This window comes from Fukomys damarensis, unplaced genomic scaffold, assembly GCF_012274545.1.
Source record: "Fukomys damarensis isolate Sample0158 unplaced genomic scaffold, DMR_v1.0_HiC HiC_scaffold_19, whole genome shotgun sequence".
Classification (NCBI taxonomy): domain Eukaryota; kingdom Metazoa; phylum Chordata; class Mammalia; order Rodentia; family Bathyergidae; genus Fukomys; species Fukomys damarensis.
The window spans coordinates 66,513,508-66,534,819 of NW_022900931.1; the positions used below are offsets into that span (position 1 = coordinate 66,513,508).

The 21,312-nt window shown below is 40.2% G+C and overlaps 1 protein-coding gene, 1 long non-coding RNA gene and 1 pseudogene across 2 annotated transcripts; 1 reads left to right on the plus strand and 2 right to left on the minus strand.

Annotated features, from left to right (window-relative positions):
• Positions 1-363: 363 nt before the first annotated feature.
• LOC117286921 lies at positions 364-21,020 on the minus strand. The gene is made up of 3 exons (XR_004518062.1): positions 20,811-21,020; positions 1,703-1,880; positions 364-445 (listed from the first exon to the last, which is right to left on the minus strand). It is a non-coding gene; the product is annotated as an uncharacterized LOC117286921 (long non-coding RNA).
• On the plus strand, positions 418-8,016 carry LOC104857287 (zinc finger protein 83-like). The gene is made up of 4 exons (XM_033766077.1): positions 418-494; positions 4,050-4,176; positions 4,600-4,725; positions 6,171-8,016. The coding sequence occupies exons 1-4, from the start codon at positions 480-482 to the stop codon at positions 7,937-7,939; spliced, it is 2,037 nt and encodes a 678-aa protein (XP_033621968.1). The 5' UTR covers positions 418-479; the 3' UTR covers positions 7,940-8,016.
• LOC104857211 lies at positions 12,810-15,113 on the minus strand (annotated as a pseudogene).
• Positions 21,021-21,312: the final 292 nt, after the last annotated feature.

Here is a 21,312-nt window from a genome sequence, read left to right on the forward strand (position 1 = left end):
CTGGGACTACGTCCTGGAGGAGAACTCGGTGCAGCCCAGCTCCCCACTGCTGCTGGGTGTTGAGGCTTCGCCAGGAGGCAAACGAGCTCTTAAGTGTCAAGGACGTCTCTGGTTGGGCCTCCTGTAGGAGTTACATATCCCTGCGTCTCCGTCCTCAGTGCAGTGGGCAGCAGAGGACCCATCTTTCCACATGGCAAGGTTATCTTTTGTTGGGTGGCTGTTTTACCAGAAAGGGATGTGTTTGTTCTGAACATTAAATCGCATGTTTTTGACATTCAGGATTAACTTTTTTTTTTTTTTTGAGACAGTATCCCACCTTGTAGATTGGCCTGATACTTGTGACGATCCTTCTGCGTTTGCCTCCTGAATGCTGGGAACTCAACTGCGCACCACCACAGCTTGCTAGGATTAACCTTTAAAAACTCATGTTACAAGAGGAAGAAGCCTAGAGGAGGAAGAGGAAAGAAAAGGAGTCAAGAATGGCTGTTATTCAGGTAAAGTGTTGATCTCATTTTCTTGTTCTGTGTCTCTCCTGTGTGCAGTGCTGAACAGGACTGCTAACCTCCCATGATCCTGGAGCCTACTGTGTCTGCTGAACTCACCATGCTGCCCTCAGCCTCACTCATGGATCACGTGAGGAGGCTGCGTTGGTCATGGTTCTAGAAAGTACCTGTCATTTTTGCTGGTCTTTCCAAGTAGTTAATGTTTTATTGAATAATCTGGAGCTGTGCCATTTATCTCTACTCTGATATCAATTTTTCCTTCCTGTTGCTTATGGTATTTTTGAGGTTTTTCTTTTTTGTTTTTCACTGAAGTTTGAGTGTGTCCTTTCTTCTAGATATGAAGTTTACTACTTTAGACTTCTTACTGTTGTTTTCCCTACATTCCTTAAGTTGTGGCACATTTGTTTTCATTTTTCTTGTGTTACAGATGTTTTCTGAAATCTTTTCCTAGTTTCACCATTGGGTTATTTGAGAGAAAGTTTCACTTTCACATGTTTGTGGAATTTTGTATCTCCTCAGCTGTGGATTTCTGCATTCATTCCATTGTGCACAAGAAGAAAGTAGAATGATTTCAAGTTTCTTAAACTTATTAAACATTTTTTTTTACCTAACCTATGATATATAAAGTAGATGTTTTGTGTGGCTTAGAGGGTAGTAGTTTCTGCTGTTGTTGTGTAGAATATTCTGTACAGGTCTGCAAGGAGCATATTTGCATAGTATTGTCGAAGCCCTCCGTTTATTTCTAGATCTTGTTGGTTATTCTGTCCATAAGTTACATGGAGAGTGAATTGTCCTCTCATTATTGTCTGCTGTCTAATTCCGTTAGTGTTTGCTTCATGCATTGTGGAGATTAATATTGGGTATATGCTTATAATTATCATATCTCCTGGGGAACTGCCCTTTTGGTAGTTGTGCAAAATCCTTTTTCTTTTGTGACAATTTTTATTTTAAAGGCTGTTAAAAATATTGAGTAGCCACCCCTTCTCTTTGGGTGTCTATTTGCATTTCTTCCCAACTTTTCACTTTTATCCTCTGTGAGTCCTTTGAAGAAAAATGAATCTCTGTTTACAGCGTGTAGTTCAATCTTGGTTTCCTTTTTTTTTTTTTTTTTTTTTAATCATTAGTCCTTGTATGTCTTAATGTAGTCATTTAATTCATTTACATTTAACACAATTATTTCTGGTGAAGGGCTTACATACCTTTACCTGGAGTTGTATGTGTTTTCATGGTTTTCATCTCTTCTTTTCACCTTCATGATTTCTCTTAGAAATTCTTGGGCTGGGCAAGCTGCTGCACATATGTAATCCCAGCTGCTCCAGCAGATAGGGAAAAAGGATCTCGTTTGTGAGCAGCCTGGGCAAATCAGCAAGAACCTATCTGAAAAAGAAAAAAGAAAGTAATAAATTCTTGTCAGGTACATTTAATGGTTATGAGCTCCCTTAATTTGTATCTGGCCAATCTCACTTTTTTCGTTTTTGAAGGACATTTTGCCTGGTATAGTATTGTTAACTGTCAGTGTTTTCCATCAGTGCTGTGAATGAACCGTTACACTTAGCTGGCAGAATTTCTGCTGAGAGATTTGACACTCCTCTGGGCACACTTCACTGGGAAGTCACGTTTCTCTCATTGTTGTCAAGATTCTTTTTTGTCTGACTTCCCATGCTTCCGTTACTGTGTGTTTTGGTATAGGTCTCTTAGATTTATTCTAGTTGGATTACTCTAATCTTCTGGAATTTGTATGTCCATCTTTCATATATTGAGAAATTTAGGACAATCTTATTTTCCGATAGGCTCTCTGCACCTTTCTTCCTCTTCTCAGATGAATGTAATTGTGTCTCTTTATAGAAGTTCCTGGAGCCCTTCTGTTTTCTACATATTTATCCTACAGGGCTTGCAATTTTAGGCTTTCAGCCTCTCTCTTACTCTCTCTCTCTCTCTCTCTCTCTCTCTCTTTCTCTCTCTCTCTCTTTTGGTACCAGGGAGCAAACTCTGGACCTTGCTTTTGCGAGGTAGGCAGCCACACCACTGGGCTAAATCCCTGGCCCAGGATTTCATCCTCTTAGGTGTTAGATTCTGAGTTTTGCGCGAGGGCAGTTGGTTGTTATGTTGTTGTTAAATCCTTATTTCGGTGATGGAGGGAACTTCTGGGGCTTCCTGCTCCTCTTACCTCGCTTACATCAGTCCTTTAAAACAGATGCATGATTTCATGGCTCAGGAAGTGTCTTTTACTTAAGAGCTGTGACATATTTGCTAATGGAAATGTAAGGTGTGTCAGGTGTACGTGTCATGTGCATGTGTGTTTTATGAGAGCTAGGAAGGAAGGAAGATTTTTTCACTATTTTTAGTTCCTATATTTAAATAACATTCTTTTTCCAAGTTTATAGTCATATTAGCTATTAGTTTTCAACAAATTCAGCTCTTGTCCCTCTTCCATCCCTCTTGTTTTGGACCTTTTCCCTCCTTACTGATCTCTGCTCAGGCGCTCTGCATTAGTGATGGGCTGGCGCCCAACCAGCCCCGTTTTCTCCTTCACTAGGAGGAAGTGCATCCAGTGTTCACTGCCAGTCACAGTGTTTGGTGAAATATGCTTGGAAATATCAGGCCTGGAGGTTTTACCTTTTTAAGTTATATTTTTGGGCTGCTTTTTAATTTTTCAATAATTCTTTTAATTTTAATTAATTAATTTTGGGGGACTGGGAATTGAACTCAGGACCTTGTGATTGCCAGGCAGGCATGGCACTACCGAGCTAAATCCCTGGCTCTTAATCTGTTAAATTGATTGTATTGTTTAAGAATTTCTGAGCTGGAGATGTAGCTCAGAGGTAACATGCTTGTGTGGCATGCATAAAGCAATGGGTTTGATTCCTGTACAACAGATTTTCAAAAAAGTCTTAATCTTATAGTAATAAATTTCATTTGCGTTTTCCTGATGCCTAGATATCTTAATTTAAATACATTATAAATGAATTTTTCATGTGCAAATTTTATTAGACATTGGAGTTCAGGTTCCACTCTACAAGTTTTCACTTACTGTTTTAAATATCCTAGTAAACACTAGTGTTTTGTCATCTAAAGTATGTTTTTTTATGTTTTCATTGTCCATACATCCTGAAATAAACATGGATGTAAGTGGTGATAAAAAGAAAACACCGAACAAAACATAGAGACCTCCTTTAAATTTGTTAATTTAAGTGTATTGAGTGTGCCTGAGTATGTGGATCTGCAATTCCATGGTTTTTATCAAGGTCACATTATTGTCTTAAATATTTCACCCATTTACTTATTCTTTGGCAGTGTTGCAACTAGGGCCCCGTGCATGCTAGGCAAGTGCTCTACAACTGAGCTCCATCCTAAACCCAGTCTTACTTTTTAACTGTAGAAGCTATGTTTTTGTGTTAATGCATCGGTAGCGGCAAATGACATCACAGCATGGATCTAAGTTCACTAACTTCAGTTGAATTGACTTTTACATTTCCCTCCTTTTCATTTCTATGGAGATTATAACTCTCGCCGGTTCCCCGTGGTGATATATACTTTTCATTTCAGGATCTGTTGACATTCAGGGACGTGGCCGTAGAGTTCTCCTGGGAGGAGTGGAAATGCCTGAACCCTGCTCAGAGGACTTTATACAGGGACGTGATGTTGGAGAACTACAGGAACCTGGTCTCCCTGGGTGAGAACGGCTTCCTCCAGAAGTCAGATCTACTCTGTGTCTCTGCGTTTCCCCTGTGTCTTCATGGGATCCTCTGCATTGTCTGACCTAGGCAGATTCCCTGTTTTCTCTGAAATGTAAAGCTTCCCAGTGCAGCATCTGCACTTAACTGTCTGCTTTCTTCAGGTGCTCTGCTCACTTTGTGATGGATAAGTCGCAAAGTAGTGGTTCTAGTTCTGAAATATGCATGAAGCCTTATAGCAGACTTAACATACCCAGTTCTCTATTCTTTATCCTTGTGCATTTGAATCATTGATCCTTGGCAGAAGCTGATACCTACATAGAACAGTGAAATGTTTGTGTAGGTCACACTCTTTCTCAGGTAAACAGGGCTGGAGTGTGGAAAATCCACCACACATCACATGCCTTTGTTTTTCCAAGCAGGAATCTCTTCTCTTGACCTGAGTGTTGTCTCCGTGTTGGAGCGAGGAGAGCCCTGGAGTGTGGATGGCCAGGTGAAAGTATCTGGAAAGCCAAATCGGTGGCAGTGTGTCCAAGGTGTGACCACAGGTAGGAGCTGAGATGCCCAGAGAGGAAGCTGCACCATTAAGTACTATTTGGGAAACTTCTGTAGTGAGAGAGGTCTGTGGGAAAATGTTTATATCCTGTGTACTCACAGAGTAGGGTTTTCTTTACCACCAGTTGTTCCATCACCCATATGACAAGGAGATTATAACTCTCCAGTTCCCCGTGGTAATATATGTTTTTCATTTCAGTTGATGTTTTACCTGTAAGTCGTTCTGGAGGTCAGAAACAAAGCCTGAATGTCCATCATTCAGGACAGCAGAAGCTGGAATATTAACTACCCTAGTACTACTCCATTCCCACAGATTTACCAGTAGAAATTTTGCTGTCTCATGCCCTTTACTCAGTGCCCTCCATGCTTGTCTTTTTCCATGTTGGCTTTCTCATCTTGTACCTTGTTCTGGATGCACTGTACTGCTTCTTCTTAATAAATGTCTGTTCTTCTCCACACTTAGACTTGCAGAGGACTCCCACACTAACCTGACAGTGTTAGACATCTATTGATCTTTAGATGTTCTGAGGACACTATGTAAATCAATATATGACTGTTAATGATTCAAATAACATTGTCTGTTGTGGATGGCTGAATGACACTGTTACAAAAGAGCCTGGCTCTTTTTTCTTAAATATGTTTCGTGCTTTTTGTATTTGCTATGATTTATTTTTGTTTTGTTTTTTGTGGTTTTTTTGATACTGGGGATGGAACTCGGGCCCTTGTGCTTGCAAGGCAGGCAGCAGAACCACTGAGCCAAATCCCCGGCCCTGCTATGATTTATTATACTATGTGCTGCTTGTGTGAATAGGTATCTTTTAGAACATACTGAGCATACAGCCAAGAAACAAATTCTGTTTCTCTCTCAGCACTCTGCACTTAGTGTTAGAAACACAAATGTTATTGACCTGCTGTCCTCAATTGAAAAGTAATAACTTAGCTCTAGGTTTTTAAAAACATAGTAGTATAAATTAGTTAATAATAGCTATTTTATAATAGGTATTTCACAGTTTGTTTGATTAAAACAACTCATCGACCTTCTATCCTTTTTAGGAAAGAATCCTTTTCATGTCTCATTTACCTCCATCTTCCATTAGAAATAACATAGATTAGTATGCTTAAATCACAAAAATTTATTTGTTGCAAGTTTGGGGACTAAAAATTTCACAATAAAGGTACCCATTGAATTAGTTTATGCAGAGTGACTGTTTGGGTTATAGTTTATGTCAAGCAGCATTTCTGCAGCTGTTATGAATTACATATAATCAGATATTTTCTGGAGTTTTTTTGGTTTGTTTTCCTAAAAAGTAAAAATCATTAAGTTTCATAACTGTTCAAGTATAATTATTTCTCTAGGTGTAATGTCATGTGTGTCAGTAATAGAATTTATTTACCATCTGTAATTAATCAGAACCCAATGATTACTTCTGTTTTATAGATAAGTCTCCTAAATGTTTCACCAAGGAACTTTTACCAAAAAGGAAGAGTGATACAGGAGAAATGTTACACACAGTAACATTGAATAGACATAAAATCCATGAGCTTCAAGATGTGTGCATCAAAGAAATCCAGACAAATATACATGACTTTGAGTGCCATTACAGAAAGGGTGGAAGACTTGACACAGGATTCTGTGTGAATCACAAGGAAAATCTCACTGACAGAAGAGATGAACATGGTAGAAGAACTGCAAGAAAGAAACATATTAAAAATTGGCCTAGATTAAGCTTTCAAACACATCAGCCTAAACGGCCATTTGACAGAGAAAAGAACTTCAGTGATTGGAATTACACTGAGAAGTCTAACAACAGTGATTCCTCAGTTTCATCCAACCAAAGAAATCCTTTGATTGTCAAAAAAAATATTTCTCATGAATATGAAAATGATTTTCTTCGTTCTTCATATTTCACACAAGAACAGGTGATGCACATTAGTACAAAGCTTTACAAATGGAATGAGTGTGACAAGTCTTTTAACCAAGGCTCACAGTTCACTAGGCATCAGATAGTCCATGCTGAAGAGAAACAATTTCTATGTGATATATGTGGCAAGGTTTTCAATCAGAAATCAAACCTCAGAAGTCATCAGAGAATGCATACTGGAGAAAAGCCTTTCAAATGTAATGAATGTGGCAATTTTTTCAGGTATAGGTCATCCCTCTCAAAGCATCAGAAAATCCATACTGGAGAGAAGCCTTACAAATGTAATGAATGTGGTAAAGTGTTCAGTTGTAATTCATACCTTGCAGTACATCTGATAATTCACACAGGGGAGAAACCTTTCAAATGTAATGAATGTGGCAAGTTGTTCAGTAGAAATTCTGACCTAGCATACCACTGTAAGATTCACAGTGGAGAAAAACCTTACAAGTGTACTCAATGTGGAAAGGTCTTCAGACACAAGTCATACCTTGCATGCCATCAGAGAATCCACACAGGAGAGAAACCTTACAAATGTAATGAATGTGGCCAAGTATTCAGTCTAAACTCGTCTCTGACACATCATCGGAGAATTCATATTAGAGAGAGATCTTACAAATGTAAGGAATGTGGCAGGGTCTTCAGTCACAAGTCATACCTAGCAAATCATCAGAGAATCCATACTGGAGAGAAACCTTACAAATGTAATGAATGTGGCAATGTTTTTTGTCGTAAGTCATCCCTAGCAAAGCATCAAAGAATCCATACTGGAGAGAAGCCTTACAAATGCAATGAGTGTGGTAAAGTGTTCAGTTGTAATTCGTACCTTGCAGAACATCTGATAATTCATGCTAGAGAGAAACCATTCAAATGTAATGAATGTGACAAGGTGTTCAGTCGCAATTCCCGCCTTGTATGTCATCTTAGGATTCATACTGGAGAGAAACCTTACAAATGCAATGAATGTGGAAAGGTCTTTAGACAAAAGTCATACCTTGAATGTCATAGAAGAAGTCATACAGGAGAGAAACCGTACAAATGCAATGATTGTGGCAAAGTGTTCCGTCTGAATTCGTCTCTAGCACATCATCGGAGAATTCATACTGGAGAGGGACCTTACAAATGTAATGAATGTGGCAAGGTCTTCAGTCGCAAGTCATACCTAGCAAAGCATCACAGAGTTCATACTGGAGAGAAACCATATAAATGTAATGAATGTGGCAATGTTTTCTGTCGTAAGTCATCCCTAACCAAGCATCAAAGAATCCATACTGGAGAGAAATCTTAAAATGTAATGAATGTGGAAAAATTGCCATCAGGTTTCACACCTTGCACAACATCAAACCATTCAAATGGAGAGAAGCCTCACAATATAATGAATAGTGCTAGTCTTTAATCACAATTCGTATCTTCCACAAGATCTGAAAATACGTGATGGAGAAAAATCTTATGAATGTAATGAATGTGGCAGAGTTGACAGTCACAAATCATAGCAAATCGAGAATCCATACTGGAAAGAAACCTTATACATTTAAATGACTATGGTAAAACTTTCAGTTGTAATTCATATCTGGCAGAACGTCTAATAATTCACACTGGAGAGAAACCTTTGAAATGTCATTAATTTGGCAAAGTGTTCAACCTAAACTCATCTCCAGCATGTCATCAGAGAATTTACACTGCAGAGAGACTGCACAAATGTAATTAATATGGCAAATTGTTTAGTCTGATCTCATCCCTAGCACATCATTGGAACATTTATACTGGAAGGAAACCTTAGAAATATAATGAAAGTGTTAAGATCTGTAGTCAGATTTGATACCTTGTGCACCAAAGGTCTCAATGGGAGAGAATTCTTAGAAATTCAGTGAGTTCAGCAAAGCTATTAGTGTGAGTTTAAGCCCAAGTATGTAATCTATACTGGAAAAAAATGTATCAAGGTCATATGAGACAGTCTAACTTGGAATTTATTAGATTTTTATCTTGGAGAATAAGCTTATGAATGTAGCAGAAATCTTCAGTCATTGGTCAAGTCTTACAAAACACTGAACAATTACAGCTGGAAAGATAATTTTACGTGTAATAAATGAAACAAGCCTTGAGTTATATTTAAGGGTTACTAACCATAAGCTAATTCACAATGGAGAGAAACAATCCCAACCTGTTCGGTGTTACAGTGCCTTAAGATGAAAATCAGACATTAGTATTAACTCAAAAACTCAAAACTGGAATGCTCACAAATTAAATGATAAGGGCAAATCTGTGAGTATGCACTCAAGCCTCAGGACATATTAGCAAATATATCCTTGAGAAAATTCTTAGAAAAATGTAATCAGTTTGGCAGAACCTATCTTCTATGCTCATACTTCAGTACATATCAGATAACCTGTACTGGAGAGAAACCAAAAAAATGTCATGAATATGCACATTCACACGTTGCATAAAACTAGAGAATTTATACATGAATGATACCAGAAATGCAGTGAGGGTGGCAAAACCATGTTGAATTCAAGCAATAATACCTCAGTGCCTACTAAAGAGCAATAGTTATAAAAGGCATATGCTTAATCAAAAGAGACTTCCAAGCTTCAACATTAACTAGGCATCAAATAATACATCTTTGAGAAAGCCGTATTAAGGTAATAGGCATGCAAAGGCTTTTATCCAAACATAAAAACAGGAATAGAATTGTTGAACTGGGGAGCACCTTTACAGATGTAGTGAATTAGTCCTGTCAAATGTTCGTTTTTGTTGTCATAAAGGATTTGTTCTGGAATGAAACTAGACAAATACAGTGAGGTTAGAAACTTCACTTTTGCTAGGCATGGTGCTGCATGCCTGTAATTTCAGCAGGGGGGAGGATAAGAGGATAGCCACAAGTTCAAGGCCATAGTCTGAACTGACCCTGTCTCAACATAAACACAACATGTTCTTTCTTTAAAGATGTGTCCTCAGGACCCACCAAAGAATTCCTACTGCAAAAAACAACAACAAAAAAACCTTAGAAATACAATGTTATGGTAAATTATTTCACATTCTCAAATATACTCCAGATCATGCAATTTTTATGACTCAGTCTATCCAAGGTTAAAGTTCTGTCTTGGATACTGCAGAGTAATTACAAGTTAAACTATGTTAATATTCATGCTATATGTCAAAGATGCAAGGACATTTGTAAATGGCCAAATAATTTCAGGTTATAAGAGTCCATCCATTAAAGGTTTTGGGGGAGAGGCAAGATGTTAGTACTTGTATCTAGATATACCTCAAAGCCTCATGCAGTCGTAAGTGCAGTTTTGGAAGGGACGGCATCCAGGGTGTGTGATACTGGGACTAATTCTTGGTGCATTGGTAGGATTGAGGGTGCCCCACCATAGGTGTGAGAGCTACTGCCCTAGTGGGGCTAGCCAGGGTAGCATAAAAGAGGGCTGCTGTCCTTGCGTGTGGCTGCTGCTTTACGGCCTTCTGGCTGATTTGCCATGGAGGCAACCATGACTGAAACCTACAAACTGAGCCAAAATAACTTCCTCCTTAAACTTTGCACCTTGCATATTTGGTCTTAGCAACAAAAAATAGAACAATAGGCTACCTATATTTGAATTTTAACATGAACTTTAAAACCTATCCTTTTTTTAACAAGCTTTTAAACAGTACTGTTTAAAAAGTTATCAATAAAATGAAAGATCTTACCTCATGAATTGAAGATCAGTATCGTCTATTCCTTTGGAACAAGGTCACTGGCTCATAAAAAATATTGTTTTTATTTAAAAGTATTTGGGCCTGATGTACATGGCTATAATCCCAGCCACTTGGTAGACAGGAGGAGCATATTTGGTGCCACCCAGGCAACTAGTGAGACTAAATCTTAAGTTTCTGCATGAAACTAACAAAGGACTGGGAGTATAGGTCAGAGAGAAAATGCTTATATAGTGTGTTGAAAGCCATGTATTCAATGGTATCAAAAATTTATAAATATATTTAAATTGCTATATATGGAAGAGGCTGAGAGTGATTTAAAATTAGATATCAGACATCAGCTGTTCTATTAATTTGCCAGAAAGATGTAAAAGAAACATCTGCCTCCAAATTGAGAGGGTACAAAGCATGACTCCGACAAGCTCAGCTTGGCACCTGAGTTTATTAGGGGTTACTTAACCAGCAGAGGACTACTTGTATGCTGCTGCAGCACTCTTGAAGTTTCTTATCACCTTTCCTAAACTGAATTTGTAAGGCTCTATGACAATCAGCAAAAAAGCGATAGAAAAAGGCTAGAGCCCTTGAGATAGGTATGTGTACTGCATTCCCATCCCATCCTGAGGAACTCTGCGTTTCAGCAAGCACTGTAGACAGTGTATGAGGACCTTGTTATGCTGCAGTCCGGCACAGTGCCTCAGCACCTGCTGAGGGCCCACTAGACAGCTACACAGTGACCCAAGATAGAGAAGTCTTTGTGAGAGTTTCTCTGAAAGCATCACTGATTAACCACTTCCACTGTCCATCACCACTAAATTGCTGTTCTAGTTACTGGTCTTTTCTGGTCCTACATAGGAGGGGAAGTGAAGAATGAGAGTCAATTCCATAGCTTTAGCCACATTTGAGCAACAGAGGTTCAACGGATTCACTCTTAGGCTTAACAAAACCAACAAGAACAAATGCAAACAAAATAGACAAATTTTTTTCATACGGCTTATCTTCTACACTGCTTTGTATTTGCTTGTCTTGACTTCCTGGTTTTGTCCTCATGTTTCTCTTCTCAGTCTGGTAAGGCAAACTCTTACCATACAAAATCCTTACCAAAAATATACCCTCATCATGTATACGTCTCTTTCTGTCCTACGTACTGATTCCATCATCATGCCTTTGACGACACATTTCTAAACACACTGACATTGGCTGTCATTTGATCTAAGAGCTACCTCAGATAATTACATTCCACATAGAACTAGGTGAGTGACATTTCCCAATGACTGAACAGAAAAATAATTTTAGTGTAAGCATAAAGCAGCCGAACAGAAACTTTACCATATAATTGCAGCCTAAGAACTATCCTGAAGTTTTTCACAAGGAATGCTTTAGGCGTGACAATTGGACCAAAAACAAAAACTCAAAGTGGACTCCAAAAGTTAACAGCAAGGTCGTGTCCCAGTGAGCCATACATTGGCTCGTCTCATGTTGCCAGGAAGGCTCATTCCCCCTCCCTTGACATCTGAAGACAAATCAACCCCCGCCTCGCTACTCACCAGGTCCAGAGCAGGCTGTATGTGGCCCAAGAGTTGCTTCCTTGCACCGTCCAGCTTATTGCCCTGAATTGTTTCCTGTGCCAGTTTGGTTTACAACTAGTCTGGGCTCACAGTGACAGACCCTCCACTATCTCCACCTTCCTGGTCATGTCCTACCCCAGCATGAGCATTTTAATGATTTATCCCAGTGCTACTTCTTCTACACTTGCCTGACTTGGGCTTAGAGCTAACCCTCGGCCGCTGCTGCTGTGACAAGTGTTCACCACGTGGCTGTGATCTTACAGAGCTCCATATTGTCTCAAGTCATACTGCTCACTAGCAAATGACAGTATTCCATCTGATATTTAGGATCCTTGCTAGGCATCCCTGAATTCATGTGGTGGTTTCAAGACACCCATAATAGTAACTACCACGCCCCTAGAGGTGGATGGCCAGCCACGGGCACACCATGATTTCAGCCTTAGGCATCCCTTATGAACCATAGTAAGGGCTATGTAATACCAGCCATCCTTCACCTGTAATCCTACCCCATATAGACATTTGGTGAAGCAGAAGTGACACATTGAAGAAATCTCTTTGTATATAAGAATTTCCTCTTTCTCCAGGCTAATGATATGTGTATGATAATCTCTCATCATGCTGGGCAGGTGCAGCAAAACCATAGCTCTGTGTTGGCCACCAGGGACCGTGAGTGTAAATAACTCATACACCATAGTGTACTGGTGTCTGGCGGATATAAATGTTCAGTAACTTACTTGAGTGTTTCAACAATGGTATATAAAATAGGCTTGTACATCTCTAGGCCAATGTAAGTATTCTGTCCAATAAAATGTAGATTGGGCCAGGGATTTAGCTCACTGGTTCTGCCACCTGCCTCACAAGTGCAAGGTCCAAAGTTTGATTCCTGGTATCCCCCCAAATAAATAAATAAATAAATAAAATGTAGACTAAGCTGAGATGTCCAGTATGTAGGGTATTATATGAATTTTGACATATGATGCTTTCACTTTACAACAGCTTTATCAGATGTAACCACATTAGTCAAGGAGCATCTGTATGACACAACTGGATGTTTTAAGTCTGGACTTTTTTTGTAACTAGACAAAATTAGATGTACCTATGTCTGTAACTTCCTTATAAACCTAAGCATATTTTAAACCCTTTTCATAACATTCCTGAAAACCCAATTTTTAAAGAGAGATTATATATTTTAGATAAAATGATACTGATGAGCCAGGATAGATCAAGGGACCCTCTGCAGCCAGTTTCTTCAGCAGCCAACTTTCACCGAGAGCCCTTGCTGTGGCTGACCGGCACTTTCCACTGTGCACACCAGTGTCACAGGAACAGAAACAGGTTTTGTATTGTCTCCCTGAGCTGGCATGTCTTTATTGTAGGGAAGATGCATAACTTAAAAGTGAAGGCCAGGGATTTAGCTCAGTGGCACCTTGTCTGCCTCAAAGCTGGAGGTCTAGGGTTCAATTCCTGGTAAAACAAACAAACAAAGAAACAGTAAAGACTGTTCTTTGAAAATGTTAGAGTGACAAATTTACTTCAGAACGAGAGTCAGTCATTCTTTTTCCTTTTGGTTTAATGGACCAAAGTTGAGTTACCTCAGATCAAAGCTATAATTCTGCTGAGTGTTGGCACCACAGAAGTCAACTTGGACTTTTTATGGAAATATGTACAGATCTTCCTCATGGAGCTGGGACTAATGGTGACCAGGCCTAGTGACATCTTTCCATTTTGCCTCCTGGAATTGGGGGTCTGGGATGATGGACTTCATGGAGATGAGTACTCAGCCTTCTGTTTGGCAGTCATGGCCAACATCATTTTTATTCTGAGTAGCTGTTCTCTTTCCCCATCACCTCAGACTCTTCTCCACATGGTTTCAAAGAGCCAGCATTAAACAGCTTTCTGAAGTGTAAGGACTGATGGGAGGAGGCTTGTAGATACCTATGGCAGCTCCTTCCATCTTGCTTGGTTTGGCAAGACTAGAGTCTTTACTACCTAGGTTCTTTCTGGTTACCAGCAAGGTAGTACAGATCCAAATGAAGATGTTCAGCTTGGCCATCAAGCTCAGTCACAGTTGCAACTCTTCACATACTTTTCTTTCACACTCTCCAGGTAACTTGAGTCTAGTTGCCTCTTCACTGTATTTCTAGACTCAGAGAAGGAGTCTGCTATGGATGACTTCCGGCTCACAGGAATGAGGGCTTTTCTTGGTAGTATGAAATTGGTCTCAGAAGCAGGTGGAGTGATGGGTGGTGATGAGGAAGGTGTTCAGATCAGCTAGTTTCTAAGGGACATCTTGCAAGATGAGAGTGGCTTGGAAGAGACAGAGGAGATGGTGCCTCTTCTGGTGATGGGAGAGTGGGTCTTGGCCAGAGGGGTTTTAATGGAAGACAAGGTAGTATTTGAAGGAAGAGCTCCCTGGAGCTCTTGAAGGAACAGCTGCGTGCACAGGCTGTTGATAATGGGGAGGACATGGCCGGGCTGCTCTTTATCCTGAGGGCTCTGGCAGGAGTGCTCTGGGTGCTCATTACTGCTACTAGGCTGGCTCTTGCCTCATTCTTCTTCAGAAAGGCTGAACACATACAGAAGAGCATGAGTGTTTGGTGACCAGGGGTGAAATGCTCTCCCAAAGCCTCACGCAATCAGAACTAATGCTTTTGGAAAATGACTGGATTATGCTGGTGCTATACTTATCAGTGGATTAATACACCAGTGAGTTAATAGATACATGTGCTGTGAGGCTGGGCCTTGTCAGAAGAGAAAGGTCACTGGAGAAGTGACGTGGAAGGGTCTCTCCTCCTAGCTCCTCTCTTCATTCTTTGTTTTCTGGTCACAGTAGGTTTTCCTTGCTCAGCCCTTTCACCATGCCTTTCAATTGGAGACAATTGGTGATATACTCAGAATGTAAGCCAAAATAACTTTTTCCTCCTTTAAGTTGCGGGTGTTGGATATTGTGAGGCAGTGATGAGAAAGTGAAAGGCAATGGCTATAGTTTTGTGGGTTTATTTCTGTGATCTCTATGCTATCCCCATTGGTCTATGTGATGGGGATTTTTTTTTTCAATGTCAGCACCAATCTGTTTCTCTTTTTAAAGGTTGTACAGTCAGTCCATACTGAAGTCAGGTATTCTGATCCCTTCAGCACTGGTGGTTTTTCTCAGAATTGCTTTTGCTATTCTGTGTTTTGTGTTTTCTCATGAGTTGTAAGATTTTTTTTTTAAACAATGTTGGTATTTGATGTAGATTGTATTGAATCTGTAGATTTGCTCACATGTGCATTTAAAAATATTTATCTGGTTATCTATGAACTTGGGAGGTTTTTCTATCTTCTAGTATCTTCAGTTTCTTTCTCCCCTATTCTGACATTTTTATTTTAGATTTTATTTTATCTCCCTGGTTTGGTTGATTTCTAGGTGTACTGTTTTATTATTTATTTATTTTGGGCAGGGTACCGGGGATTGAACTCAGGACCTTGCACTTGTGAGGCAGGCAGCGGCACCACTGAGCTAAATCCCTGGCCCTTGTATTGTTTTATTTTTGAAGTTATGGTGAATAAAATTTTTTCTCTATTCTCAGCTGATTTTTCAATTCAGACAATGATCTAATTTTTCACCAAATATCATTTGAGATTCCACTCTATGTTTAAGAATTTATTTTGTTAAAAGTACTTTTCTAAGATCTTGGAGATTTTCTCTGTTTTCCACTAAGACATCAAGTTTTATATCTTTACATCTTCATCAGCAATCTACTCAGCACCCATTCACTGTTTGTGTTATTTTTAAAGTCAGCAAAAAATTTCCCATATATTCTGAAAATGTTGCATTTTTCTGACACCCACTGTTGCCCTGACTAGATTAACAACACTTTACCACCTTGAGTTTTATCTGAATTCCCCTGTTCATTCTCTTCTTTCAATCTTACCAATGTCATGGCATCATACAGTCAAGGCTAGAAATGGGGTTAATCTTCAGTAAGAGAGGATCCAGGGAAGACTGTGGCATTGGAAGCACCAGGAGTCTGTCTTCTAATGATTGCACTGTCAAATTCTGCCTACAGTAATGATTCAGGAATTCTGGAGCACAGTGAAACTTTGCAACTTCCAAGTCAAAGGTGGGATGGTAAATTACAGTCAATTTCCAGACTGGCAAACCAATGGCATGCTCCTAGTGTTTGTGCTCCTGGAAGTGCCTGCTTCATCTAGTAGAAGTCTTGGGGGCTTAAGAACTCCCTGGGTTACATATTAGCGAACTATGTTCTAATTGCTGATTGTACTTAGTCCTGGAGATAGTGCCACAGAAGGGGGAAGGCACAGTTATAACGTTTTCACACTATTAAAAGCTACCTCTCCCCTGGAATTTAAATGACCAGTACCTTTTTTCTTATTAACCCCTTCTTTTTCCTCCCTGCACAGGCAGCCATTTAACTGATCTAGAACATTCAAAAGCATTTGTATACACAGTGGAATTTAGAACATACTGCACATGAATAGGTCAAGGTAACATCTCACCAAAAACCCAAGGAGAGCTTGTTTACACCTCACATGGATCCCTATGGGGTACAAAGTTGCCTACAGGTACTAAAAAAATAAAAACAAATCAAATTCTGGAGAAAGAGGGGACTGTTATTCCAGAGCTTCCATAGTTGCATGTCCAGGTTTCAAGAAACACGGAAAGAAGGAGGAAAGGAGAGAGGGGTGCAGGGAAGGAAGAAGGCAGCTAGAGATAACGATGCATAGGAGATATAGTCAAAAGGCACTTACCCAGTGAGTGAATACACAAGGTGAAAAACACCCCAAAAAGGCAAATTAAAGGAGACGCCTAACAGATGAAATCCAGTAATGGGGCATTTAGAAGAAGCAGGGCTGCTTCTCAATCCTGGCACTGTTTACGCTGCAAATTTAAGATTAGTGGTGACCCTATTTTATTGGGTGTCCAAAAGTGCAAATTAGCAAAAATTCTGGGGAGTTGTGTACCAAATAGTGAAATTTCTCACTTATAAAGAAAACAAAATTTGGGTGGGGATTTGGCTCAGTGGTTCTGCTGCCTGCTTTGTATGCACAAGGGCCCAAGTTTGATCCCCAGTACCAAAAAACAAACAAACAAACAAAAAAAAACCAAAATTCAATTCTGTATATTCATTCATACATGGAAAAACTGAACCAAAATCTTTCCTAATGATTCCAATAAGTAAAACCCCAAGCAGAAAAAAACGATTTGTCTTTATTCCCATGCAGATCATAACTCTCACATAGGTACAAAAAAGGGCATGCAAAAATATTTTAAAATAGTTCATATTCATGAATAGTAATGCAAATGTTAGGAAGGCAGTCTAAAATTGCTCTGCTATGGTAGTTTAGTCATAACTACATAAATATTTAAAAGCAGAATAACTCAAGTGCAAATTATGAGCATATATTCCTAACATTTTGTTAATTCATTTCCCAACGACATTGTTATGATCCATTTCAACTCTGAGAGCATAACAATTTGTACTATGGTGCAATATAGTACCACAATGAGGTGAGATAGTCATAAATTGGTAGCAAAAGACATCATGCATAATGCATAGGTTGGGAAAAATACATTTTATTCATTAAAATATGAGAAACATGATACATCATAAATAAAATGGGATCCAAGTGATGCAGTAATGGCAATCCTACATATAAAGAGTATATTCTGGTTTCCTATAACCTCTCTCCGATAATTTTCCTCTTCAGGCCCTAAGAATATTATTTTACTAACTTTTCCTCTATAGCAGTTATTTCTTTCAAAGGATAAAACAAAAGAAAATCTATAATAATGCTTTTTAAAATGTTCTTTTAAAAGGTTTTCCATTTTTTTGATACAGGGGATTGAACTCAGGACCTTGCGCTTGCCAGGCAGATGCGGTGCCACTGAGCTACATCCCCAGTCCTTAAAAGCGTTTTTAACAATTTGTTGTCCCTAGTATGACTTTTCTCATGTGTAGTTGTGAGTGGTTAACTTACCCGCGAAAGGGCTACACTATGTGCCTGTTGCACATCCTCCAGATGTGTAGCAAAATCAAAACTAAAGAAATGACTGAGAGTCCTGGAAAGGTAGAGAGAGACTGAGAAAGCCCCACGCACTTTCCCCGGTCCCTAAATGTCAATGTTTTTACATACCATGAGACATTACCCCAAGTCATGAATGGGCAGTGGGGAACCCAGAAGAGGCCTGGGCAAGCAGTGGTAAGACCTCAGCTCTGATCTATGTGCACTGAGAACTGAATATAGAACAAGAGACCAAGGAAGAGAGAAGCCTGCTTACAAACGGCCCACTCAGGGTCCTTCAAGGTCAAGGCACGAAAGAGGACATGGGGGTAGATAATATGAATTCATTACAAAGACAATGCTTTGGTACTTTCATGGGCTGCACCATCAGTGGAAGTCGGCAGGGTAAATTGGTACAAGGCAGAAGAACATGGTAATTTAAGGGAAAACAATTTTTTAAATCACATTATTGTTTGTTATATATTGTTTTATTATTGCAGAAATGTTTGTTTTCACACAGGACTCTCATATTTAGGAAGAGTTTCCCACATACTCTTTATACATGTGGCTTCCTCTTCACCCAATCAGCTCTTCTCTGGGACCACATCTTTGCTATATTTGCACACATTGGTTCTTTGCTATTTTTTACCTTCTTCTCCACAGGCAAGTATTCTTTCTCTTGCTCCAAAATGGAGATAATATTCAGGTTGGAAATAGATTTCTATTTATAAAGTGAAGTAATATGATGTGCTGTGGCTTTTTTAGAATAATATCTCAGCCTTGTGTTCAGCTCCAGGAAAGCCTTACAGATCACCTCAAAAATGTTTCCCAAATTTATCCACTGACTGTCTTTATCTGAATGCTTAGAAATATGATTTCTAGTTCTTTTCCAGAATGACTAGATCAAGTGTACAGAAATAAAACCAAATTCAAAATTGGAATCTTTTTATTATTTGCCATAGGTCTTCTACTTACTCACCTTTTGGTACAAATAATAGTCTAGTGTGAAGCAGTAGTCACAACAACTGCAGAAAAGGAAAGGTTAAAATCTAGATGATTCTACCATGATACTTTTACTTTTCCAGTGAATAGAAGTTCAATCTCAAGAAAGGCAGGGCTCCTAAGAGACTCTCTAGAGCCTATTGGAGGGAAGCCACTGTCAACAGGAGACGAAGTTGTCTCTGAGCTGAAAAACACCACTGCTCAGTGAAAGAGCCAACTGTGACACCTGTCATTCATGGGATAGGTAAGAAGTGATGATAAAGAAAACCCTACTCTGACCTCATAGGAAGCAAACATTTTCCCACAGATCTCTCTCATCACTGAAGTTTCTAAACACTATTTAATGTTGCAGTTTCTCTGCCCATCTGAGCTCTTACCCACAGCTCACACTTTTGACACATTCCCGTTCATTTGGGTTTCTGGATACTCCCACTTGGCCATCCATCCCGGGCTCTCTCCCTTGCTCCAAACATGGAGCAAGGTCAAAAGGAGAGATTCCTGCTTGGAAAAAAAATAGGCATGTGATGCACTGTGGCTTTCCCAGATATCATCAATTTACTTGAGAAAGAAATTATACAGTAATCTACATAAATTTTTCACTGTTCTATGCAAATATCTAGCAGTCTTCCAAGGACCAATGATGAAAAGCACAGGGATTAAAAAAAAGGGGGGAGACTGGCTATTTCAGCTCTGGAACCACACAGGTTATCTATGACAAAGAGGGCAAAAGTCTTGCATAAAGAGGGCACTTCAAAGTCCAGATGCTGGGTTGTGAAGCTTCACATTTCAGAAGCAACACAGCATCTGTCTCAGTCAAACAATGCAGAGGATTCCATGAAGACACAAGGGGAAAGGCAGAGAGACACAGAGTAGATCTGACTTCTGGAAGAGAGTTATCCTCACCCAGGGAGACCAGGTTCCTGTAGTTCTCCAACATCATGTCCCTGTATAAAGTCCTCTGAGCAGGGGCCAGGTCTTCCCACTCCTCCTGGGAGAGTTCTCTGCCCACAACAGACTTTGAAACAAAAAACACTTTTCACCCATCGAACACAGGGAAAGAGCTTAATTGCACACAAAATGTGAGTGGGAAAGAAATGTCAAGGATCAATTTGACTGTTGTGAGTATCCTGATAGATCATTCTAAGCTAGATAATTTGGGGCAAGTTATATATCTCTAGTTTTGTTTTATGAGATCTTTCAGAGGATATGAAATCCAACAAATCACTGTGGATTTCACATATTCGTGGACACTAAAAGAAATATACAAATGAACAACAAAGTCATATATGTGGAAAGGCTACATATGATGCTCCTTACACCATATTCGATACTTAGAGAAGCCACAGTATAACTCAGGTCTGACAAGTTCACATGCATCCAAAAAAAATGTTTATCCATTTAAAGGTAGGTAACAAGGTAGATAGCTATTAAAAGCCAAATGGACTCTATTACACTAGTAAAATAATGACTCAAAATGAGGAAATTTACTAATGTTGTATATTCATTTAGCAAATTGAAACAACAACCACCAAAAGTTCAGCAGGGCAGCACATACTTGCAATGGGGTGGGGGAGGGTCCAGCGGCAGCGCTGAGCCAGGAGCAAATTCAAGCCCAGACTCCAGAACTTATGACACTACAAGAAACGCTCTGAATTTTTTTTAAAATGGGTTTGTTTAGTACTGAGGATTAAACCCAGAGACCTAGCACTGTGATAATTCTGCAGGTTTTGGTTTTTTTGAGATAAGACCTTGTTAAATCTTGTGTTAAATCGCGTCTCATTTCCATGCCTCCAATTCCACCTTCTCAGAGTCTCCTCTGAGTCCGCCCTACCTGTCCACAGTAATTTCCCCTCACTCTCCACTCCATCGGCCTCTCCCTCCTCGCCTTACCCGTTGGCAGGTGTGGAATCAATACGTCCCTCGCCCAGAAAAGCGCTTCCTGGGCGCCCGGGCCTTCTTCACCACAGGATGCTGGGCCACGAGGGCGCCGGTGCGCAAGCGCAGGAAGCTCCCCGGCGCTCGGTGTCAGGACCAAGAAGGGGACACCAGCGGGGCTTCGAGCTCCCGGCCTTCGGCCCCTGCCGCCCCGCCCCTAGACCCGCCCACCTCTCGCGTTTCCCCGCCCAGGCCCGGCTTCTTGGCTGCGCGCGCAGCGTCCTGCAGACCCGGAAGTGCATCCCGTGAAGTGGAGGTCACGGCGCTGCGCGTGAGTTTCCCTCTATCCGGATTGTCAGGATTTGAGTCCCTGGTGACCATCGGGTCCCCACACCGCCCCCTCCTCACAAGTCCATTCGGACGCCGCGGGGAGAGCCACGTGGGCCCTGCGGGGCGCCGGAGCTCGAGGCCGATCCTACCCTTCCCTTCCGGAGCGCGGCGCCTCCCTCCGCGCCGC